Source organism: Pelophylax lessonae, assembly GCF_965119305.1.
Source record: "Pelophylax lessonae genome assembly, chromosome: 6".
NCBI classification, from domain to species: Eukaryota; Metazoa; Chordata; class Amphibia; order Anura; family Ranidae; genus Pelophylax; species Pelophylax lessonae.
The window spans coordinates 23,673,628-23,693,730 of record NC_138773.1 but is presented as its reverse complement, the minus strand read 5'-3'; the positions used below and the strand labels follow the sequence as shown (position 1 = coordinate 23,693,730).

The following is a 20,103-nucleotide window of genomic DNA, read 5'->3' as shown; positions in this document are numbered from 1 at the left end:
CCCTAGACCCTCACAAGCTAGTGACGTAGCCCTACGTCACTTTGCCTGTGAGGGGCTGACTGCCGACGTAGATCGGCGTTAGGCAGTCGGCAAGTGGTTAACTGACAATTGCGACGCTGTACCCTAATAAAATTAATGTCCTTCGTTTCCCCACAAATAGAGCTTTCTTTTGGTGGTATTTGATCACTCCTGCATTATTTATTTATTTATTTATTGTGCTATAAACGAGAAGAAAAAAAAAAGAGCGACAATTTTGAAATAAAAAAAAAAAAACATTATTTTTTTACTTTCTACTACAAAACACAGCCAAAAGAACATTTAAAAAAAAATTATTTTCTCATTAAATTAGGCCAATATGTATTCTGCTACATATTTTTGGTGAAAAAAAATCCCTATCAGTGTATATTGATTTGTTTGCGCGAAAGGTATCGCGTCTACAAAAGATGCAATATTTTTATGGAATTTTTATTTATTTATTTTACTATTTGTATGGGTGTGATTCTTGCGCTGTCTTGGGAGATTCTTGTGTGATTCTACCCTTGATGCTACTTGTACTATTACTGGTGACCACACAGTTAAATGAAAATTCATGGGGGGGGAGTAAGAATTTATTAACATATGTATTTATTTATTTATTCTGGAAGTTATTACACAAATGAATATCTATATGGCACAGATATATTTTTACAATTTTTTAAATTAATTCGTTTATTTCAGATATATTGATTGAGGATATTACACTTTTTTGATATTTATTTACAAGATTAGACACTTTATTACAATAATCACCCCAGAAGCGTGGTACTCCCCCCCCCCCCCCCATGAATATTTATTTTACTAGTAATGTCGGCAATCAGCCATGTTTAGCCAGACTGCGACATTTAACAGATTGGACCCCTAACTGGCGCTTTTTAGGGACCAGTGACACCAATAGTGATCATTGTTAAAAAAATAAAATGCACTGTTACTGTACTATTGACACTGGCAGGGAAGGGGTTAACATCAGGGGAGACCAAAGGTTTAAGTGTGTCCCTAGGGATTGCTTTCTAACTGTGTAGGGGATGGTCTGACTGGGGGAAGACAGAGATCCGGATTCCTGCTTAGCAGGTACACAAGTTCCCCATCGTGTCCCCTTGCAGAATGGTGATTTGCCTTGTTTACATAGGGAGAACGGCATTCTGGCCGGCGGACATCGCTAGCCAATCACGGCGCAATCACGCCTCTAGCGCTGCGATCACCCAATCTAGTGGCTATTTAATGAAACGACATACAGGTACATTGTTTCGTGCAATAGCGACACATTGCCGCAGTATATACGCGGCGGCTGGTTGGCAGGTGGTTAAGGAACTTAGGAGTGGACCTGAAACTCTTATCATATGTCCACCACACTATAAAATACTCCATCTTTGTTTCATTGTAAATGACAGGACATGATTACCAAGTACTGAGTATGTATAGTCATACTTCTTTAACCCTTTTGCTACCAGAGCCATTTGTGCTTCTTTTTTTTTTTTGCACACATGTTCAACCACTTCAATACTGTGTCCCCATGCCCCTTGCCACCTTCCATGGTTTGAAGATTATTAATATGGAACCACTAATCAATATGAGGATAGGAGTCTATAAAATGTCCAGAACACAAGCCAAAATCTCTTCAAGCATCCAAAATCCAGGACCCATATTCAGGATTGGGAAAACTGCAAATCAGTTTTCTCTCTTTGCCGGATCACCACGAAGACTCATCCTGCATGGGTGAGATCCCTGAGTAATCTATATTTCTTCTTGTGTACCCTTTAAAGGGACCACAACTTAAATAATGGAGATACCTCTTACCCAGAACCCATCCCTGGCATCCTGTACAAAAGATAGTGGTGAAATAAAAAGTCCTAATGGCATCTAAAATTGTTGATGAGCTGTGTATCTTGGGGTGCGTCCTTTGACTACATACTTTGTCCTAAAAGATGTCCATCCTTATCATCTTAGAAAGTTACATAGTTAGTCAGGTTGAAAAAAGACACAAGTCCATCTGGCTCAACCAATAAAAAAACAAAAAACAGTAAAGAAAACCCAACCATACAATCCCATATACACAATCCTATATCCGCAGTTGATCCAGAGGAAGGTGAAAAAACATCAGCAAAGCATGATCCAATTTGCTACAGCAGGGGAAAAGAATTTCTTCCTGATCCCCCAAGAGGCAATCAGATATTCCCTGGATCAACTTTACCTATAAATATTAGTACCAAGTTATATTATGTACACCCAGGAAAGAATAATCAAACAAAAAGCTGGCAACTCTGTACTTTTTCTTAAAAGATCCTTTATTGATGCACAACAGCAAATACAATGTCCATAGATGCTAACGTGTTTCGGCCTCAGCCTTCCTTATAGCATGCTATGAGACATTGTATTTGCTCGTTCCTTTTTTTTAAAGGATCTTTTAAAAAAAAGGAACGAGTTGCCAGCTTTGTGTTGGATTTATCTACAGTGGACTGATTGGCCTGAGCACCGGCACCCTGTCTTCACATTATTTATATGGCGGTAAAGCTTGGGTGAGTCTTGTATATATATCCACCTAGGAAAGAATCCAGGCCTTTTTTAAAGCACTCTAGTGAGCTGGCCAGAACCACCTCTGGAGGGAGTCTATTCCACATTTTCACAGCTCTTACGGTGAAGAAACCTTTCCGTATTTGGAGACAAAATCTGTTTTCCTCTAGAAGTAAAGAGTGCCCCCTTGTCCTCTGTGTTGACCTTAAAGTGAACAACTCAACACCAAGTTCACTATTTGGACCCTTTATGTATTTATGCATGGTGATCATATCCCCCTTAATCTCCTCTTCTCAAGAGAGAATAAATCCAGTTCCTCTAATCTTTTCTCATAGCTGAGCTCCTCCATTCCTCTTATCAGTTTGGTTGCCCTTCTCTGAACTTTCTCCAGTTCCCTGATATCCTTTTTGAGAACTGGTGCTGAAAACTGAACTGCATATTCCAGATGAGGTCTTACTAATGATTTGTACAGGGGGAAAAAACGTTATCTCTCTCTCTGGAAGTTGGTGGGAAGGTGTGCACATATGAATATTCACCAAACATTTCTAGCCTGCAGTGAGTCAAATGATACGGTCATTGCAAAGCTTTGGAACCGTGCCAAGCCATTCAACGAAAATAATATACACTTTCAGTGTTAACATCTCCGTTAATATCTTCACAACAGGTTATAATTTCTTCTGCACACACCGAATAAACCTTTTTTTTTTTTTTTAAACGAAATCTAAGAATGTTTTGCCAGATGGAAATGCTATAATGGACTTCACCAACTTACCTCTATGCTCTGATTTTTGGTTTCATCCCCTCATTGCACAGGAGTTTTTTCTGAAGGTAGGACTCTATGACAAAATTCTCCATATACAAACTTTAGTTTTATGTGCTAAAATGTTATTCCTTTGTTATAATGGGTTCTACAACTTATATTACAGTGGTTATATGCCTTTATTTTAGTTTTAGAGCCTTAACTGCATGTTATTGAACTTTATCATGAAGATGAGCCGAGCGGGTAAAAAAAAGATTGAGAAAGGCTATAATTTGATTGCCATACTGCAATGTTTTTTTTTATAGTATTACAAAGTTGGATACAACATTGTACAGAAATACTATAGACTAAGAAAATAAAGCAAATACACAAATAAAATGATGTCCATGTAGAAGGAATAATATTAATTCATATTTGATTGTAAGCTCTAAGGAGCAGGACCCTCTGATTCCTACTGTTTTAAAGTGTATTGGATTTGTACTGACCTCAAGTTGTAAAGCATTGCGTAAACAGTTGGTGCTCTATAAATCCTGTATAATAATAATCCATTTGCTTTTCTTCATAAGGTTTGTTGTATGTTTTGTTCTTAAATATCAGAAAAATATTTTACCTTCTATATTATATTAAAGCAGAACTTCCCCCAAAAGGGGAAGCTCCACTTGTTTACATCCCCCCCCCCCCCCACTGCCACATTTGCCACTTTTTTGGGGGGAGGGAGGAGCATATACCTGGTTCTGACTGTTCCAGCTTCTGGTCAGATTGTTGTGGGGATGCTCAGCTCCTCCTCCTTCACCCACATCACAGGCCTCAGAAAACTGCGCGATAATTCGCAAAGCGCAGCGCGACTCACGCATGTGCAGTGGAAATTGAGCCAATTGAAGAATCGGCTCGGTTGAGGACATCGCAGGATCCCTGGACAGGTAAATGGCCTTATATTAACCACTTGCTTACTGGACACTAATACCCTCTTCCTGACCAGCCCAAATTTCAGCTTTCAGCGCTCTCACACTTTGAATGACAATTGCGCGACAATACCACACTGTACCCATATGGAATTTCTATCATTTTTTCCACACAAATAGAACTTTCTTTTGTTGGTATTTAATCAAAAATGTTTTTCATATTTTGTTATAAAATTTTGCAAACAGGTAATTTTTCTCCTTCACTGATAGGCACTGATGAGGTGGCACTGATGGGCACTTATAGGCTGCACTGATGGGCACTGATGAGGCAGCAATGATGGTTACTGATAGGTGGCACTGATGAGTCAGCACTGATGGACACTGATAGGTAGCACTGATGAGGCGGCACTGATGAGCACTGATAGATGGCACTGATGGTCACTGATAGGCAACATGGAGAGGTGGCACATACTCTGACAGTGTGAGGCGAGGACAGTCGGTAAACGGCACTTCCTCATTTAAAAAGTGCATGTGACTGGCTGTGATTGGACACAGCCGATCACATGGGTAAAGAGCCAAGTCATTGACTCTTTACCAAGTTTGGGGTCGCGCCGTGTCCTAGGAACATGGCGCTGCCACAAAAGCTGCACTGTGCGCCCCTGCGGTGCGTGTCAGCGACAGTTCTTGGGCGCCGTCATATCATGTCATCCCAGAACGAGAGCCACACTGCTCCGCCATCATTTGACGGTGGGTGGGCGGTAAGTGGTTAAGTATATTTAACTAGTGAATTTAATGTAATTCATTTAAATCAAAGAGGAAACCAACGTTCTTTCAACCAAATCTCATGTTATAGTCTGTGTGGTGCTTCAAGTATGGGATAAAAGGTACAATTATTTGATCAGGTACTATTGCCAAGGAGGTTTTAAGAGTGTAATGGCGCTTTTTATTCTGCATGTAACCGAACGGTTCGGCTCGCTTGTGCGCTTTTCCACTGCATGGTACCGCATGGTACGTGTTAGAACGGTTCGGTACGGTCTGGTACGGCGGCGCTTTTCCACTACATGGTACGGTTCGGTACAGCTCGCTTAAACAGTACCACCTCGGTTGGGGTTCCAAGCGGGCCGTACCGATACCATATCCCACAATCCTTTGCATGCAGCATTGATTGTTTGTCACTACTAGCCACTGATTGGTCAGAGAATCGTTGTAATCCCACCCACTTACTACTAAGTACTACAACAGTGGAAAAGCAAACCGAGCCGAGTAGAGCCTATACAGTGCTGAAAGGTGCCGACTCGTACCACGCAGTGGAAAAGCAAACTGAGCCGAACTGGGCCAAGCAGTGCCGAGTGGAGCTGAGCCGGTACTTGCAGTGGAAAAGTGCCAAAAGTATCATTCACACTCACATGAGCCAATACAGTTAACCCATTCTCTTCACGTTTCATCAAACCAGTGGGACAGTCATGCCTCGCACATTATCCTATACAAGGGTACAACCTTGCTAACCAGCAGTTTCCAGATATTTATATCCAAAGGATAAGTTGAGGTTGAGTTTAACACCAATGAATTTAGAAGTAAATATAAATGGTTCTTTTGAAAGAACTAAGACCCAACTCGCCAAACATGACCATGGTACCAATCTGGGCAACAGACATTGAGGGAGGACAACATTCTGAGAAATTAGAATTGTGATTAGGGATGAGCTTAGTGTTAAGATTTTGCCGAACATTTAGCCCGTTCTGCATGGATGAACGTGACAACTTCAGGCTGTCAGCGGTTGCTAAAAAAGTTGTGACCGCTATGTCCTTACCAACCACTGATGGCACCCGGTCCATTCACTTAAATGGCTGTGAATTTCCAGCCATGTAAGTAAATGAGCGGGGAATGGAGCAGGTTACACATGGCCACACATGGCAATGAGCTCACGACTATCGCAGCTGTCAATGGTTGTTAGGGAAGCAGCAGCTACTTGCACCTGCTGCATCCGTTCCAATCACTGACCTCATCTGGCCCATTCACTGGCATGATGAGTTGGGAATGGAGCCTTACATTATTGCATAAATATGGCCACACATTTACCCCCTTCCGAGCCAGGGATAAAGTTCTTCCAATCAGCAGAGAGCATGGAGGTGTTGGACCTTTGCAGAAAGACCACTGCTTTCACACAAAAGGTCCTTCTTTGTAGCATGCCGTCAGGAAGCAGGCTTTTCTATTCAGGCTGAGGCTTCCTTATAAAGAAAACAAACTGTAAGACCTTGTACATCTTGGGTTTTAATGTCCATGGAGTTTCTACTCTCACACCCATACACATCCAATGGAGCGGAGCAATTTTTACATTTCTGCTATGGACCTGTTTATTTCTCAATATGTTGTCATTACTTAAACCGAACCTTCACTAAAAAGTGAAAGTACTGCCATGAACTATCTGTTTTCTCTTTTTGAGTCAGTTCTCCTTATATACTGTATACAGGACTTTTTTTCTCAGAGAATAGGTGCAGGAACTCCCCCACCACTCACCTCCAAGCACCGACCCTTGGTTTCACCCCCTACCCACCTCCCAGAACCGCCTCATTTAGAGTATACAGAGCCAAGTGTCATTATATCATGCTAAGTAATTTGTATGGAATTTGGTAGTAATAACAATAAAAAGTAGTAAAATAGATTCCCCACAGCCAGTAGAAATATAGCCCAGCAACATTAGACACCCCCCCCCCCAGCAACATGGGACCCCTGCAACAAACTATCACCCCAGTAATAACTGACCCCCTGGCAGCAAGAACAGATCTCTCAGAAGCCAGCATCAATAGACGCTCAACAGAGAGGAACGATTGACTCCTTCCCCAACAGTAATTCCCTTCCAGAAACAATTGACCCCCCTAGCAACATAAGCCCTCTCCCCAGAAAATATAGATCCCCCACCAGCAACAATAGACCTCCCTAGAAACAATAGGCCACCACACAAAAATAGATCCTCTCAAGCAACAATAGATCCCCCAGCAGCCAGCATCAGTAGACCCTCCATCACACCCCAGCACTTCTTGCCATTGCATACATCTAGTGCTGGAGGTGCCGGAACTCCGTTCCCCCGCGTTCCCGCTGAAAAAATGCCCTATATATGCATATACTATATATATATATATATATATATATATATATATATATATATATATATATATATATATACACATACATATATATATATATATATATAGAAAACATTAGGAGCGTTGGTGTTCCTCCTGTGGATTTTCCGCACTGATGTTTACAAGGGAAAAAGGTTAACTAAGTAATTTTCAAGCAATTTAAAAAGAAAAAAAAACAGCACACAGATCCTCCTCGTCAAGATTCTGCTTTGTATTTTGGGGAATAATTGGCGGGGTCTATGTGCATTTTGTTTTTTTAAGAAGAAAAAGCTGGCAAGGAATGTGATTTGCTGGAAATTTAAACTGTTACGTTGCAAATATAATTTTAGCTGCAGCACATCCTATAGCAAGGATGAAAAATAATACAAGCCCCCCCCAAAAAAAAAAAAAATATATATATATATATATATATATACATACCAGACCCTTTGGGGCTGATTTATTAAAACTGGACAGTGCACAATCTAGTGCAGCTCTGCAGAGAAACCAATCAGCTTCCAGGTTTTTTTTGTTAAAGAATGGTTAAACAAGCTGAAGTTAGAAGCTTATTGGCTACCATGCACAGCTGCACCAGATTCTGATTGAGCCAGTTTTAGTACATCAACCCCTTTAAATCTGATATGGATGATTCCCCCAAGAAATCCATATCCGACCCTTGGGGTCTGGTATTGATTTTAATGGTGACTTCATGCAAAAAAAAAAATTAACGAGGCCCCCCTAAAATGTTATATTAGTCCCCAATACAGCCTGACTGGTCAGGGAGACCCATGCTGAATTGCTGATGAGGAAACAAGCCTATTTCTGGCAATACTTGCCAAGTGGTTGTGGGGATCTGCAGTTTGGGAGCTCGGAATCTGGTTGCACCTGCTGGTGTCCTTAACAACCATTGACAGTGGGAAGCTGTCATGTATTTATTTTTACCTTCAAAGTTGATTCTCAATGTATTACTTTGGAGAAACAGTTAAGGGGACCAGAGCCCCTGTTTTCAGACTCTAGTAGATTTTTGAAAAGAATATATGGAATATACAGTATGGAAATATAAAACTGTAATATAATTATATATAATATATAGTAAATCATACACAGCATATCAATCAGGATTCAAATTTTGGTCTTTTTGTTCCTGTTTTCTTCAGGGTATATTACCCATGCAATTGTCTGAATATGTGGCTCATCTTGGTTCTTCTAAGCTTTGCCACCTCTACCCACTGCCAAACTCACCTCGAATTCAACTACGCCTGCAGAACTGCAAAGGAACCAGAATGCAATAAAGTCGATTTTGTCCCCGGTCACAATCTTCTTGGTCAAGGTTTTGATATTGTGACTATGACGCAGACCAGGGTTCACCTGCTAGATATCCAGACGTTTTCCACAAAGGACAACACTTGCATTGTCTGTTACAACCCATATATGAACAAGACTTTGCAAAAGCTGCCCCTTGCAATTTTGGACTGGAGGCCCCAGAAATACCGTTTTAGGAAGATCAACAGTGAAATCTTACTATCTTCTACAGCGCTGGCTGAGGAAGCTGCATTTGAGGTGAAGAATGATTGGGGAACTGGTCTAGAGCTCCAGTACAAGGGGACAGATGGCAAGCTAGTGATGGCTGGTTCTCAGTCCCAAGCAGCACAGTTTGGTAGAAATAAGACCAGCATAGACCGTTACACCTTCATCAAGCACCATCTGAGTTGTGTCTATTACAGGTATGTCTTCAGAAATAATATATATTATCATTATAAAACTAGTGAAAGTTAGGACTTCTTTCATTCACCATTCACCTGTCCATCAGCTGCAAAATTATTTTTCTTCCAATAAAACTGCCATTTCGCTCAGTACAGCAATGCACTAACTGTCCTAGTATGTATTGAATAAATAAAAAATGGGTGTGGGCATCTTCCAAAATGTTCCCCAAATTTTACAACAGGATGCTCCTGATACGAGTGTTAAAATGGTTGAAAAAATGAGCTCATGCTTTTTTTTTCTTGAAATTCTTTCTAAATTTGTCCCTTTACCAGCTTCCAACTTTCAAACCTCCCTCTACTGAGCAAAGACCTAAGCCAGGCCTTGAAGTCTCTGCCACCGACTTATGATGACAGTACTCAAGCTCACTACAGAAATCTAATTAACATCTACGGCACTCATTATATCAGCCAAGCAGATGTAGGAGGCCAAGTGGTGGAGATCAACGCCATCAAGACCTGCCAAGTTTCCATGGATGGCATGTCCATGGAAGAGCTGAAAGATTGCCTTAGACTTGAGGCCTCAGTTGCAGTCACCGGGAAAGCTGAAACAAGTGCCAAAGCTAGCGCCTGCAAGGAACAAAGCCAAAAATTCAACAAGGGGGAGAGTTTCCATCAGACGTTCAACGAGAAGAGTTGGGAGGTGAGTTGTACAACAGGAATAAGTATTGTTGGTAGATACTGTATACATATACAAATTTACAGTTTTTTTAATGAATTTGCTATTTACTTTTGTGTCATTTATACCTGTCTGGAATGTTGCTTTAATTAAATGGTAAGTAGTCATCTATATATGTAGCACCCTCCTGGATAGGTGCTAGGTAGGGAGAGTAGTTTGGGCTCTGCCTGCCTATGAGGAGAGCAGCATCCAAAATATAGCGGCACTCTGCTTATCAGGGGAGTATGATCCCTAGTTAGGCCTGTTCAGTGTGTCTGATGTGTGATTCATCTGGACTGAGGGAGTGTCCCCACTGTGTCCAATAGGGAGGACTGTTAGATAGTGGAGGAAACCCAGCCAGTGACACACAGGCTTTTGTGGCTGTCTCAGTGGGTTGGCACAGACGAGTGGTGCATCCTGGGTGATGCTATAAAAGCCAAGGACACATGTGGCAGGGTGTCTTTGGGTGGGGAGACAAAGGAAGAAGACAGGACGCCCAAGCACCATCTTTTGACATCCGACCAATCACAGGACGGCGATGATACAGTGGGAGTGTTCGGGGCGCATCACTCTGCGCCCCGAGGACACTCTAAAGGACGCCAATCAGCTTCCCATAAAAAAGTACATGATGCCAAAACCCCCACCCCTCTCCATAGACAGTAGTGTGTCCGGCGCCCCGCGCACACTTAAAGGAACACTTTTTTTTTTTTTTGGTGTACGGATGACTAGCCTTTGGGGGGGGGGGGCAGCGCCCCTGCACCCCCTATTGACAAGCCGCAACTGGTCAGATATATATGAGACATCAGATTCAGATCAGTTCTAATTTGACTTTCATATATTGTTTTTCTTTATCCTCATCTCCTTTGCTAAAAAATAAAAACTTATTTTTACCAAGTTCAGTGGCTCAAGTTGAAATTTACACACACAAGCAAGTAAATCAGATCAGTTGAAGTATAACTGTGGCTGGACAATAATACATATCTACATCTTCTAACAAGCATTGAAACTACCTACCACTGACCTCTCTAGCTTATAGGCAGGGGCAGTTTGCCCTCCATTGAGTAGGTGGCGCTGTTCTGCTGTACTGATAGAGAAGAATCTCTAAAGGAAAATCATTCCTTGAGAGACTGTCGCAGAGGTTGCAGTTGTCTGATTGGATGCTGCAACTTTTGGTGACTTCTGGAAACCACTTGTTTGGTGGGACTCTCTATATTGGGATACCTGCAGATATTTATTGAGGTACTTCTTTAGTAGAATAGAGTGCTGCTACCTTAAAGTGATACTAAAGGTTCAGCTTTTAAAAAAAAGAAAATGACAAACATGTCATACTTCCCTGCTCTGTGCAATGCCTTTGCTCTGAGCAACCCTTATCGTCCTCTCCTCTGGTCTCCTACCTGCACTCCTGGCCACTCCCCCCTACTGAGTACCCCCAAAGTAAACTGCTTGTTCTAAGGGCACTTGTGCATACTTGATACTGAGCCACCTCTGTGTGTTCATAAGACACTCATAGTGGTGCTCAGCCCGGCCCCCTACTCCCTCCTCACTGAATGTGAATAACAGCAGCGGGAGCCAATGGTCTCAGTGTCTCAGCCAATGAGGAGGGGGAGACCCGGGAGAGCTGCTACTCTCATGCACATTGCTGAATTAGGATCAGGCTCGGGTAAGTATTAGAGATGAGGCTGCACACTAAGGGGGGGACTGGAACTCTTTGTTATACATGAGAATGTGTTACATAGTTTCATAGTAGTTGAGGTTAAAAAAAGACAACAGTCCATCCAGTTCAACCTGTGTGGTGTATGTGGACGTATTCATTTCCCATACCCCTGAATGTTTTGTTCTTGGAGATGTATGTCCAAGAGTCTTTTAAAAGTAGCCATACTCCCCGCAGTTACCACCATTTGTGGAAGAGAGTTCCACAATCTTATTTCCTTTACTGTAAAAAAACCCTCGCGAAAAAACCCTGTTCAGTGTGTCTGATGTGTGATTCAAGTATCAAGTATGCACAAGTGCCCTTACACTCCTTGCGACTGAATATTTTTTTTCTATGCTGAGATCACCGTTGAGGTATTTGTAAATCACTATCATATCCCCTCTCTGGCGTCTCTTCTCTAGGGAGAATAATTCCTGTGCTTGTAAACGCTCCTCATAATTTAGGTCCTCCAATGCCCAAATTAGCTTAGTTGCCCTTCTTTGGACTCTTTCAAGTTCCAGCACATGCTTTCTGAGGATTGGTGACCAGAACTGGACAGAGTACTCCAGATGTGGTCAGACGAGAGTTTTATAAAGTGGTAGGATTAAAGTTTTATCTCTGACAATAGGCAGAATAACATGTCTTCATGTATTTTAGGTAAGAGGAGGAATTAACACATTTGAGCAGCTCTCCTTTGACATAAAGAACGGAGACGGTGCAGCATCTTTCGAGACCTGGATGGAAAGCCTGAAGACTGACCCTGATATCGTAACCTACTCTCTGGAGCCCATACACAACCTGGTTCCATTCAGAGAGCCCCAGAGAGAGAGCCTACGGAAAGCCATCAGTGATTACATCATGGAGAATGCATTGAGTAAGAACTGCTCTTGCCCAGAAGGTTCACAGCTGATTCCTGGTAGAGAGTGCAACTGCTTTTGTCTCGCTAGCTTGATCAAAAATATAAACTGTTGCCCTTCCAAACGGGGATTTGCAGAAGTGGTGGTCACTGTCCAACGTGCCTCAAACCTTTGGGGTGACTATGTCTCTGAGGCTGATGCCTTTGTAAAAATAAAGGCTGGATTGGCTTCTGCTCAGACACACACCATATTGAACAATGATAATCCAAACTGGGGCTCACGGTTTGACCTAGGAGTTCAGGAACTCAGTCCATTGTCTAGCTTGAAGGTGGAGGTTTGGGACGTGGATAATATACATGATGACCTGCTTGGAGTATGTCAAAAACCAGTCAACAGCGGAGTGAAAGATGTCCTTTGTTACCTTCAACATGGCATATTGACTTTCACAGTGAGTGCACAATGCCTACCTCACCTTACTGGGCCCTTCTGTAGAGACTATGCTCCTTCCACCAGTTAGGTGTTCTATGAGCCAAGCCACTTACCTAACGTGCTTGCTTTTAAACCTGAACTCCAGGCAAGCAGCTATATACATAGCTTAAATATATATATATATATATATATATATATATAAGGTAGACATTTTACCCCACCCCAGCCCTGAGATTACCAAAGCTTGCCAGGTGACCCCACATACAGGTAACAAATACTGTAGTGTCCTCTCTCTGTCATAAACCTGGCTAGAAAAAGGAAAATACTGTATTTTCTGGCGTATAAGACTACTTTTGAACCTCAAAAAAATCCCCCAAAAATGGGGGGTCGTCTTAAACGCCGAGTATAATATCTCCAAGGTACCCTAAGTATAAGTATTACTGGTAGATGCAATCTCTCAAGACTCTGGCTGTGTGGAAATCCTGTACCGGTATACCGTATGTACCGTAGCTTCGGCTACATACAGTATACCGCGCTGAGCCAATCACGGAGAGCGATGTATTCTATTATTGAATGCAAAGCCTGCTCGGATTGGCGGAGTAACATCAGCCCGCCTCTCTGACTCTGCCAATCCGAGCAGGCTTTGCATTTAATAATAGAATACATCGCTCACTGTGATTGGCTCAGCACGATATACTGTATGTAGCCGAAGCTACGGTACATATGGTATACCGGTACAGGATTCCCGCACACACAGCGTCTTGAGATTACATCTACTGGTAATACTTATACTTAGGGTACCTTGGAGATATTATGAGAGATTACATGTATTACAGTACTTGGGGTACCTTGGAGATCTATGAGAAATCTGATGTTTTTCAATGGTGTTGCCTTGCTTCGGAAGGGGGGTAGTCTTATACTGCGAGTATAGCCCAAAACCTATGTTTTAACTTGAAAATTAGGGGGGTCGTCTTATGCGCCCAGTCGTCTTATACACCGGAAAATACGGTAGATAATTAATCTGCTCACTCTTCTCTCACCTATCAGTATATTCATTGCCAACACATTGGCATGCAGCAACCTGATTGTCTCCCAGTCCTGCTCCTCCTTGCACTGGTGTGTCGAGTGATGCTGCGTAGGGGATTGCAATAGACAGATACTGAGTACACTAATTGCATTTAATAAAATAAATTGCTAATTTACTAATTAATTAATTATTAATTAATAAAATGAATTTCTAATTTACTAATCAATTATTAATTAATAAAACATATTGCTAATCGCTCGATTTGCTAATTACTTTTTTGTCCTGTATACCTGTCTGGAGTTTTGCTTTAAATAAATGGTTGTTTTTAGTAACAATTTATATTGGCCTTTTTTCTACCTGCAGATATTTATTGAGGTACCTGTGCTGACACGCAGCTTTAACTGTCTAGCAGTTGTTATTACATGTTATGTTATGCTATGTTATTGGTATCTTCCTTGCACCCCTGCTGTTTCTGGCTAGATGGTTTCTCCCATCCTCCATTTTCCTGCTGTAACTGCCATTTTGTTTAGTTGTTATGAGGAGATTGCAGAGTGTGGAAGCTGTGTAACTTCATTGTAAATTTATCTATGGAAAAGCCTCTATGTTTATGTCTTTGCTAACTCGAAGCATAAAGAAGCATTGGAGAACACCTCTGGAGTCTTTATTCATTGAGTAAACTATCTGTTAAAGCCATCATTCAACCTGCTGCACACACTTACAGACTGGAGGTCTACAAGAGGGTCACAGGTACAATCGATGCTGAGACAGAACAGTAAATTTCCAGGAATACACAGCTTCAGAGAGTACAGTTCCAAAAAGTACTTGAAGTAAATGTCCATGGTAATATACAGCTTCAGAACTGTGAGTACCAAACTTGTCTGTGAGTCACCAGAAGCATTACTCTGCATATGAAACCAGCCACCTACTGAATGCTTCATTACTGTTACAGCCTTCTGAGGTGATCCAGTTTGAACTAGTTCCAGCACTAGCCACTATTGTAACAACAAATACCTCAGCCCAGCCTGCTTAATAACAGAAGTCACTACTTAGAGTTGAGCTCTGGCAGATTTCTAACAAGACACCAGAAATACAGTACTTATTATGTCTGACAGAGATCTCACAGAGTTACCTGCATTTAGTCAAGATAAAGCAGACTCCTTACTTCATTCTGCTCGTCCTGTCAGAGCCCCTCACCCATCCTTGAAGGCAAGGGAGGTTTATGAAGCAAGTAAGGAAGAAACATCTAGTAACCTGACTGCATTATGGGAAAAGACTTTAAGTTGTATAACAGCCACTAATGAAACTAGCAACAATTCTGAGCAATTGAACACTGCTCTCTCAAGGGTTAAGAAGGCATTTGAGAATTATAAAAGACTTTCTGAGAAGTACTATTCTCTATTGTCACATTCCAACATAGAGGAAGCTGCATTGGAATTAAAGGACTTTACTTCTAATGACCAGCAGAGGCATAGCACATATCTTGAAGTAAAGGCACAGATAGAAGGTAGATTGGCACAGCTACATGAGACTACATCCTGTAACTCTGCTTCTTCCAGACACTCAGGAAAATCTTCTAGGTCTGCCCGCTCATATCATAAATCTTCTTCCAAGTCATTGCGGTCCTGCTCTATAAGGTCAATACTGAGCGACCAAATACTCAAAGCTCGCCAAAAGGTTGCAGTAGCCCAGGTTCAAGCCGCCTGCTCTGAAAAAGAAGCAGCCTTCAAGGCAGAAGCTAAACGAATACAAGCAGAAACAGAGGCTCAGCTAGAAATTCTTCAGAAGAACAGAGAAAAGGAAGTAGCTTTAGCAGAGTTATCTGTCTTGGAACAAGCCCTATTGGAAGAAGAAGGAGCAGCTTGTACCAGCTTAGCTGCTTGTCAAGACCCTGTTGAAAGGACCCTACAGTTTGTCCTAACTCAGAACCACGACAATACAGTCCCACCTACAGTTGGAGATTCTTCTCATAATCATCCAGGAAGTGGATCAGAAGGCAATGTGTCACCAAAGCAAGCTGGTCAACTAGACGCACCTACTAACAGAGACCCTCCACAACTACCGCACGTCACAAAATCAAGTGAATCAACCTACGCAGCTCATGTGCCACCACAACCCTATGTGCATAGAGATTACAAGGGCACAGCAGAAGACTACAGAATGAACTCTATACCCCCTTTGATACAGCTCTCTTTGACTTCAAATGCTCAGAGACCTTCAGACGACAGACCCTTACCTAAATTAAACCCATCTGCAACACCTTTCTCTCTACCTACCAGCCAACATCATATACCAACCATGGTCCAAGACGGCGCACCATCAGTACCCCCTGTGGCTATAAAAACTGAAAGCACTGACATTGCAGAGTTCAGCAAGTATATGATTCGACGAGAGTTGATTACAACTGGACTGTCTAGATTTGATGACCGCCCAGAGAACTACAGGAGTTGGAGATCTACATTTAAGGCGGTAACTAAGAACTTGGACATTGATCCTCAAGCAGAACTTGACTTACTAATAAAGTGGTTGGGGCTTCAATCTTCAGGACAAGTCAAGAGACTTAAATCTGTCTACATTTATAACTTTAAAGCAGGCCTTGATGCTGCCTGGGAACGTCTAGAACAAGACTATGGGAGCCCTGAAGTCATTGAATCTGCCTTATTCCAGAGACTAAACGACTTTCCTAAAATCTCTGTTAAGGACAATCATAAGCTTAGAGAGTTAGGTGACCTCCTTCATGAACTTGAAATTGCTAAGTTAGATCCTAGTTTACCAGGTCTTAGCTATTTAGACACTGCTCAGGGCGTAAATCCTATTGTAGCAAAGTTGCCTAGTCATCTTCAGGGAAAGTGGACTAGTGTAGGATCAAAGTATAAGTATGAGCATTGTGTTTCCTTCCCTCCCTTTTCTTATTTTTCAGAGTTCGTGCGGAAGGTTGCAAGATCCAAGAATGACCCAAGCTTCTTCTATCCAGATACAACCACCATTCCTTTAAGTACTTCAAGGGGTATTGCCACCAACAGTAAATTCAAGGATTTAAGGCATCCTATTGCTGTGAGGAAGACCACTATAGCATCCAACGTCTTAGCCACAGACATCAAAGCAAGCAATCTTAATCAACAGTGTCCTATTCATAATGCGCCACACTCTCTCTCCAAATGTCGTGCATTTAAGGACAAGCCTATTGAAGAACGCAAGTCATTTCTCAAAGAGCATAATATCTGTTTTAAGTGTTGTGCATCCTCCGATCATTTAGCTAGAGACTGTAAGATCGCCATCAGATGTTCTCTCTGCAACAGTGCCAAACATGTGGACGCTCTTCATTCAGACCTGTTCAAAAGGAAACCTTCACCCGGCAGCAACCCCAAGACTACATCAGATGATGGTGGGGAGAGAACTGAGCAATATGCCGACCCCATAACCACAAGGTGTACAGAGGTATGTGGAGAAGGGCTTCATAGCAAGTCTTGTAGCAAGATATGTCTTGTAAGAGTGTTTCCTGAAGGATGTCCACAAAAATCCATAAAAATGTATGCCATACTCGATGATCAGAGCAATCGCTCATTGGCCAGTACAGAATTCTTTGACCTATTCAACATTCAAGGAGAGGCCTGGTCCTATACCTTGCAGACATGTGCAGGAAAGGTCAATACTTCTGGAAGAAGAGCCCATGGCTTCATAGTCGCATCAGAATATGAGGACACAGAGTTTTCTCTTCCAACGCTAATCGAATGTGATCAGCTACCGAACAACAGAGAAGAAATCCCCACACCAGAGGTTGCACGTCATCACCCTCATTTGAGCCACATTGCTAATTACATTCCACCACTTAACAAGGATGTTAAGATTTTGATTCTACTAGGGAGAGACATTCCTAGAGTTCATAAAATAAGAGAGTTATGTAACGGTCCAGATGATGCTCCTCAGGCCCAGAAACTTGATCTTGGATGGGTGATAATAGGAGAAGTCTGTTTAGACCAATCTCACAAGCTCTTGGATGTAGCTTCCTACAAAACTAATGTTACCTGTCAATTGATGAAATGTCCATTGCACTACTATGTGAAGGAAAGACTTGATTTCAAAAACGAAGTTCCATATCAAGCACTCCAAAGCATTAACTGCAAGCTCACTTCTCAAAAGGACTTTGGTGATTCAGTGTACCAAACTACTCGTGATGACAACAAGATTGCCCCTTCAGTCGAAGACAAGGAGTTCATCAAGATTATGGATGAAGAGTTCTTCAAGGACAATTCCAACAGTTGGGTAGCTCAATTACCCTTCCGAGTACCAAGGCTTACTCTCCCTAACAATCGAGAACAAGCTTTAACCAGATTTGCTGCACTTAAGAAAACTCTCCGTAACAAACCTGAGATGCAAGAGCACTTTCTAGCATTCATGCAGAAAATTTTAGATAACCATCATGCTGAGCCAGCACCAGACCTTAAGAAAGGTGAAGAATGCTGGTACCTTCCGTCCTTTGGAGTCTACCATCCTCGTAAACCGGGGCAAATCAGAATAGTCTTTGACTCAAGCGCTCAGTTCCAGAGAACCTCTTTAAATAACGTTCTTCTAACTGGTCCAAATCTAACGAACAACCTTATAGGAGTATTGATGCGGTTCAGTAAGGAACCAATTGCCGTGACAGCTGACGTGCAACAGATGTTCCACTGTTTCATAGTCAAAGAGGAACACAGAAATTATCTCAGGTTCTTGTGGCACCGCAACAATGACATTAATGATCAGGTGATAGATTATCGCATGAGAGTCCATGTCTTTGGAAATAGTCCATCTCCTGCCGTGGCAACTTATGGACTGAGAAAAACAGCGCAGGAAGGTGAAAAGAAATTCGGATCTGACACCAGGCAATTCGTTGAGAGAGATTTTTATGTAGACAAGGCCTGAAATCCTTCTCAACACCTGAAGAAGCCGTCAATTTGATAAAAAGGACCCAACAGCTCCTGTTGACTGCTAACTTAAGGCTTCATAAGATCGCATCTAATAGCAGCGAAGTAATGAGGGCTTTCAATCCAGAAGATCACGCTAAGGATTTGAAGAATTTGGACTTGGGAGTAGATTCCCTGCCCATGCAAAGAAGTCTCGGTCTTCTCTGGAATGTAACTTCAGACACATTCACCTTTCAGGTCTCTGACGCTAAGAAGCCATTCACCAGACGTGCAGTCTTGTCAACTGTTAACAGCCTTTACGATCCCCTAGGCTTTGTGACTCCAGTTACCGTCCAAGGGAGATCCATACTTCGTCAGCTTACTGAGAGAGTGACAGATTGGGATGCCCCTCTGCCAGTAGACCTACTGCCTAAATGGGAGAACTGGAGAAACTCCTTGAAGGTACTGGAAGAACTTAATATCCCACGCTGCTATTCACCCACTTCAGTTTCAAGAAGTCTGAGGAAAGAGATTCACATCTTTTGTGATGCATCTACCGAAGCCATAGCTGCTGTGGCTTATCTCAAGATCATAGATCCGTCCGGGAGACCCCATGTCGGGTTTCTACTAGGAAGAGCCAAGTTAGCTCCAAAACCTGCTCACACTATTCCAAGATTAGAATTGTGTGGTGTGACCCTAGCTGTTGAAGTCGCAGAATTCCTGCAAAATGAAATGGATATTGAAATCGATCAGATTAAGTACTACACTGACAGAAAGGTAGTGCTTGGTTATATATGCAACAATGTGAGAAGATTCTATGTGTATGTGGCCAACAGAGTAGAACGAATAAAGAAAAACAGTAGACCTGAACAATGGAACTATGTCCCGACTGGTTTGAATCCCGCAGACATTGCTACTAGGTCAGTGCCAGCAGTTGTCCTCACACAAACCATCTGGTTTTCAGGACCCAAGTTTTTAATGGACCAGTCTTCTACAAACTCAGAAGAAGATATCGATTTCCACCTGGAGGATCCAGATACTGACCCGGAAATCCGGCCTTAAGTTGTAGCATTGAGTTCCAACATCTGCTCAAGAAGAAATTTGGAGGTAAGACGTTTTGAACGTTTCTCCTCTTGGAAAAGGTTGGTGAAGACTATAGCAAGATTGATTCATATTGCACAGATTTTCCACAAATCGAATCAGACATCTTCTTGCCATGGATGGCACACCTGTAAGGAGTCACCCAACGCATTCGAGTATGAGAGGGCTGAGCTGTTCATCATACGTCGTGTGCAAGAAGAAGTCTTTGTGGAAGAAGTGCTTAAGTGCTTAAGAGGCAATGGACCAGTCCCAAAATGTAGCCCACTATTCACACTGAACCCAGTGATCGACAACGAGGGCATGCTTCGAGTCGGTGGACGACTGAAAAGGTCAAACCTGCCAGGGAAGGAACAGAACCCCTTGATAATAC

At 42.2% G+C, this 20,103-nt stretch overlaps 1 protein-coding gene and 1 pseudogene across 2 annotated transcripts; both read left to right on the top strand.

Moving 5' to 3' along the window:
- Positions 1-8,516: 8,516 nt before the first annotated feature.
- Positions 8,517-12,813, top strand: LOC309557921 (perforin-1-like; the record flags this gene model as incomplete). The annotated part of the gene is made up of 3 exons (XM_082260790.1): positions 8,517-9,055; positions 9,368-9,734; positions 12,097-12,813. The coding sequence occupies 3 exons, from the start codon at positions 8,517-8,519 to the stop codon at positions 12,811-12,813; spliced, it is 1,623 nt and encodes a 540-aa protein (XP_082116916.1).
- A 5,586-nt stretch (positions 12,814-18,399) lies between these two features.
- LOC309558497 lies at positions 18,400-19,694 on the top strand (annotated as a pseudogene). Its single transcript has 2 exons — positions 18,400-18,758; positions 19,236-19,694. The product of its transcript is annotated as an uncharacterized misc_RNA (transcript).
- Positions 19,695-20,103: the final 409 nt, after the last annotated feature.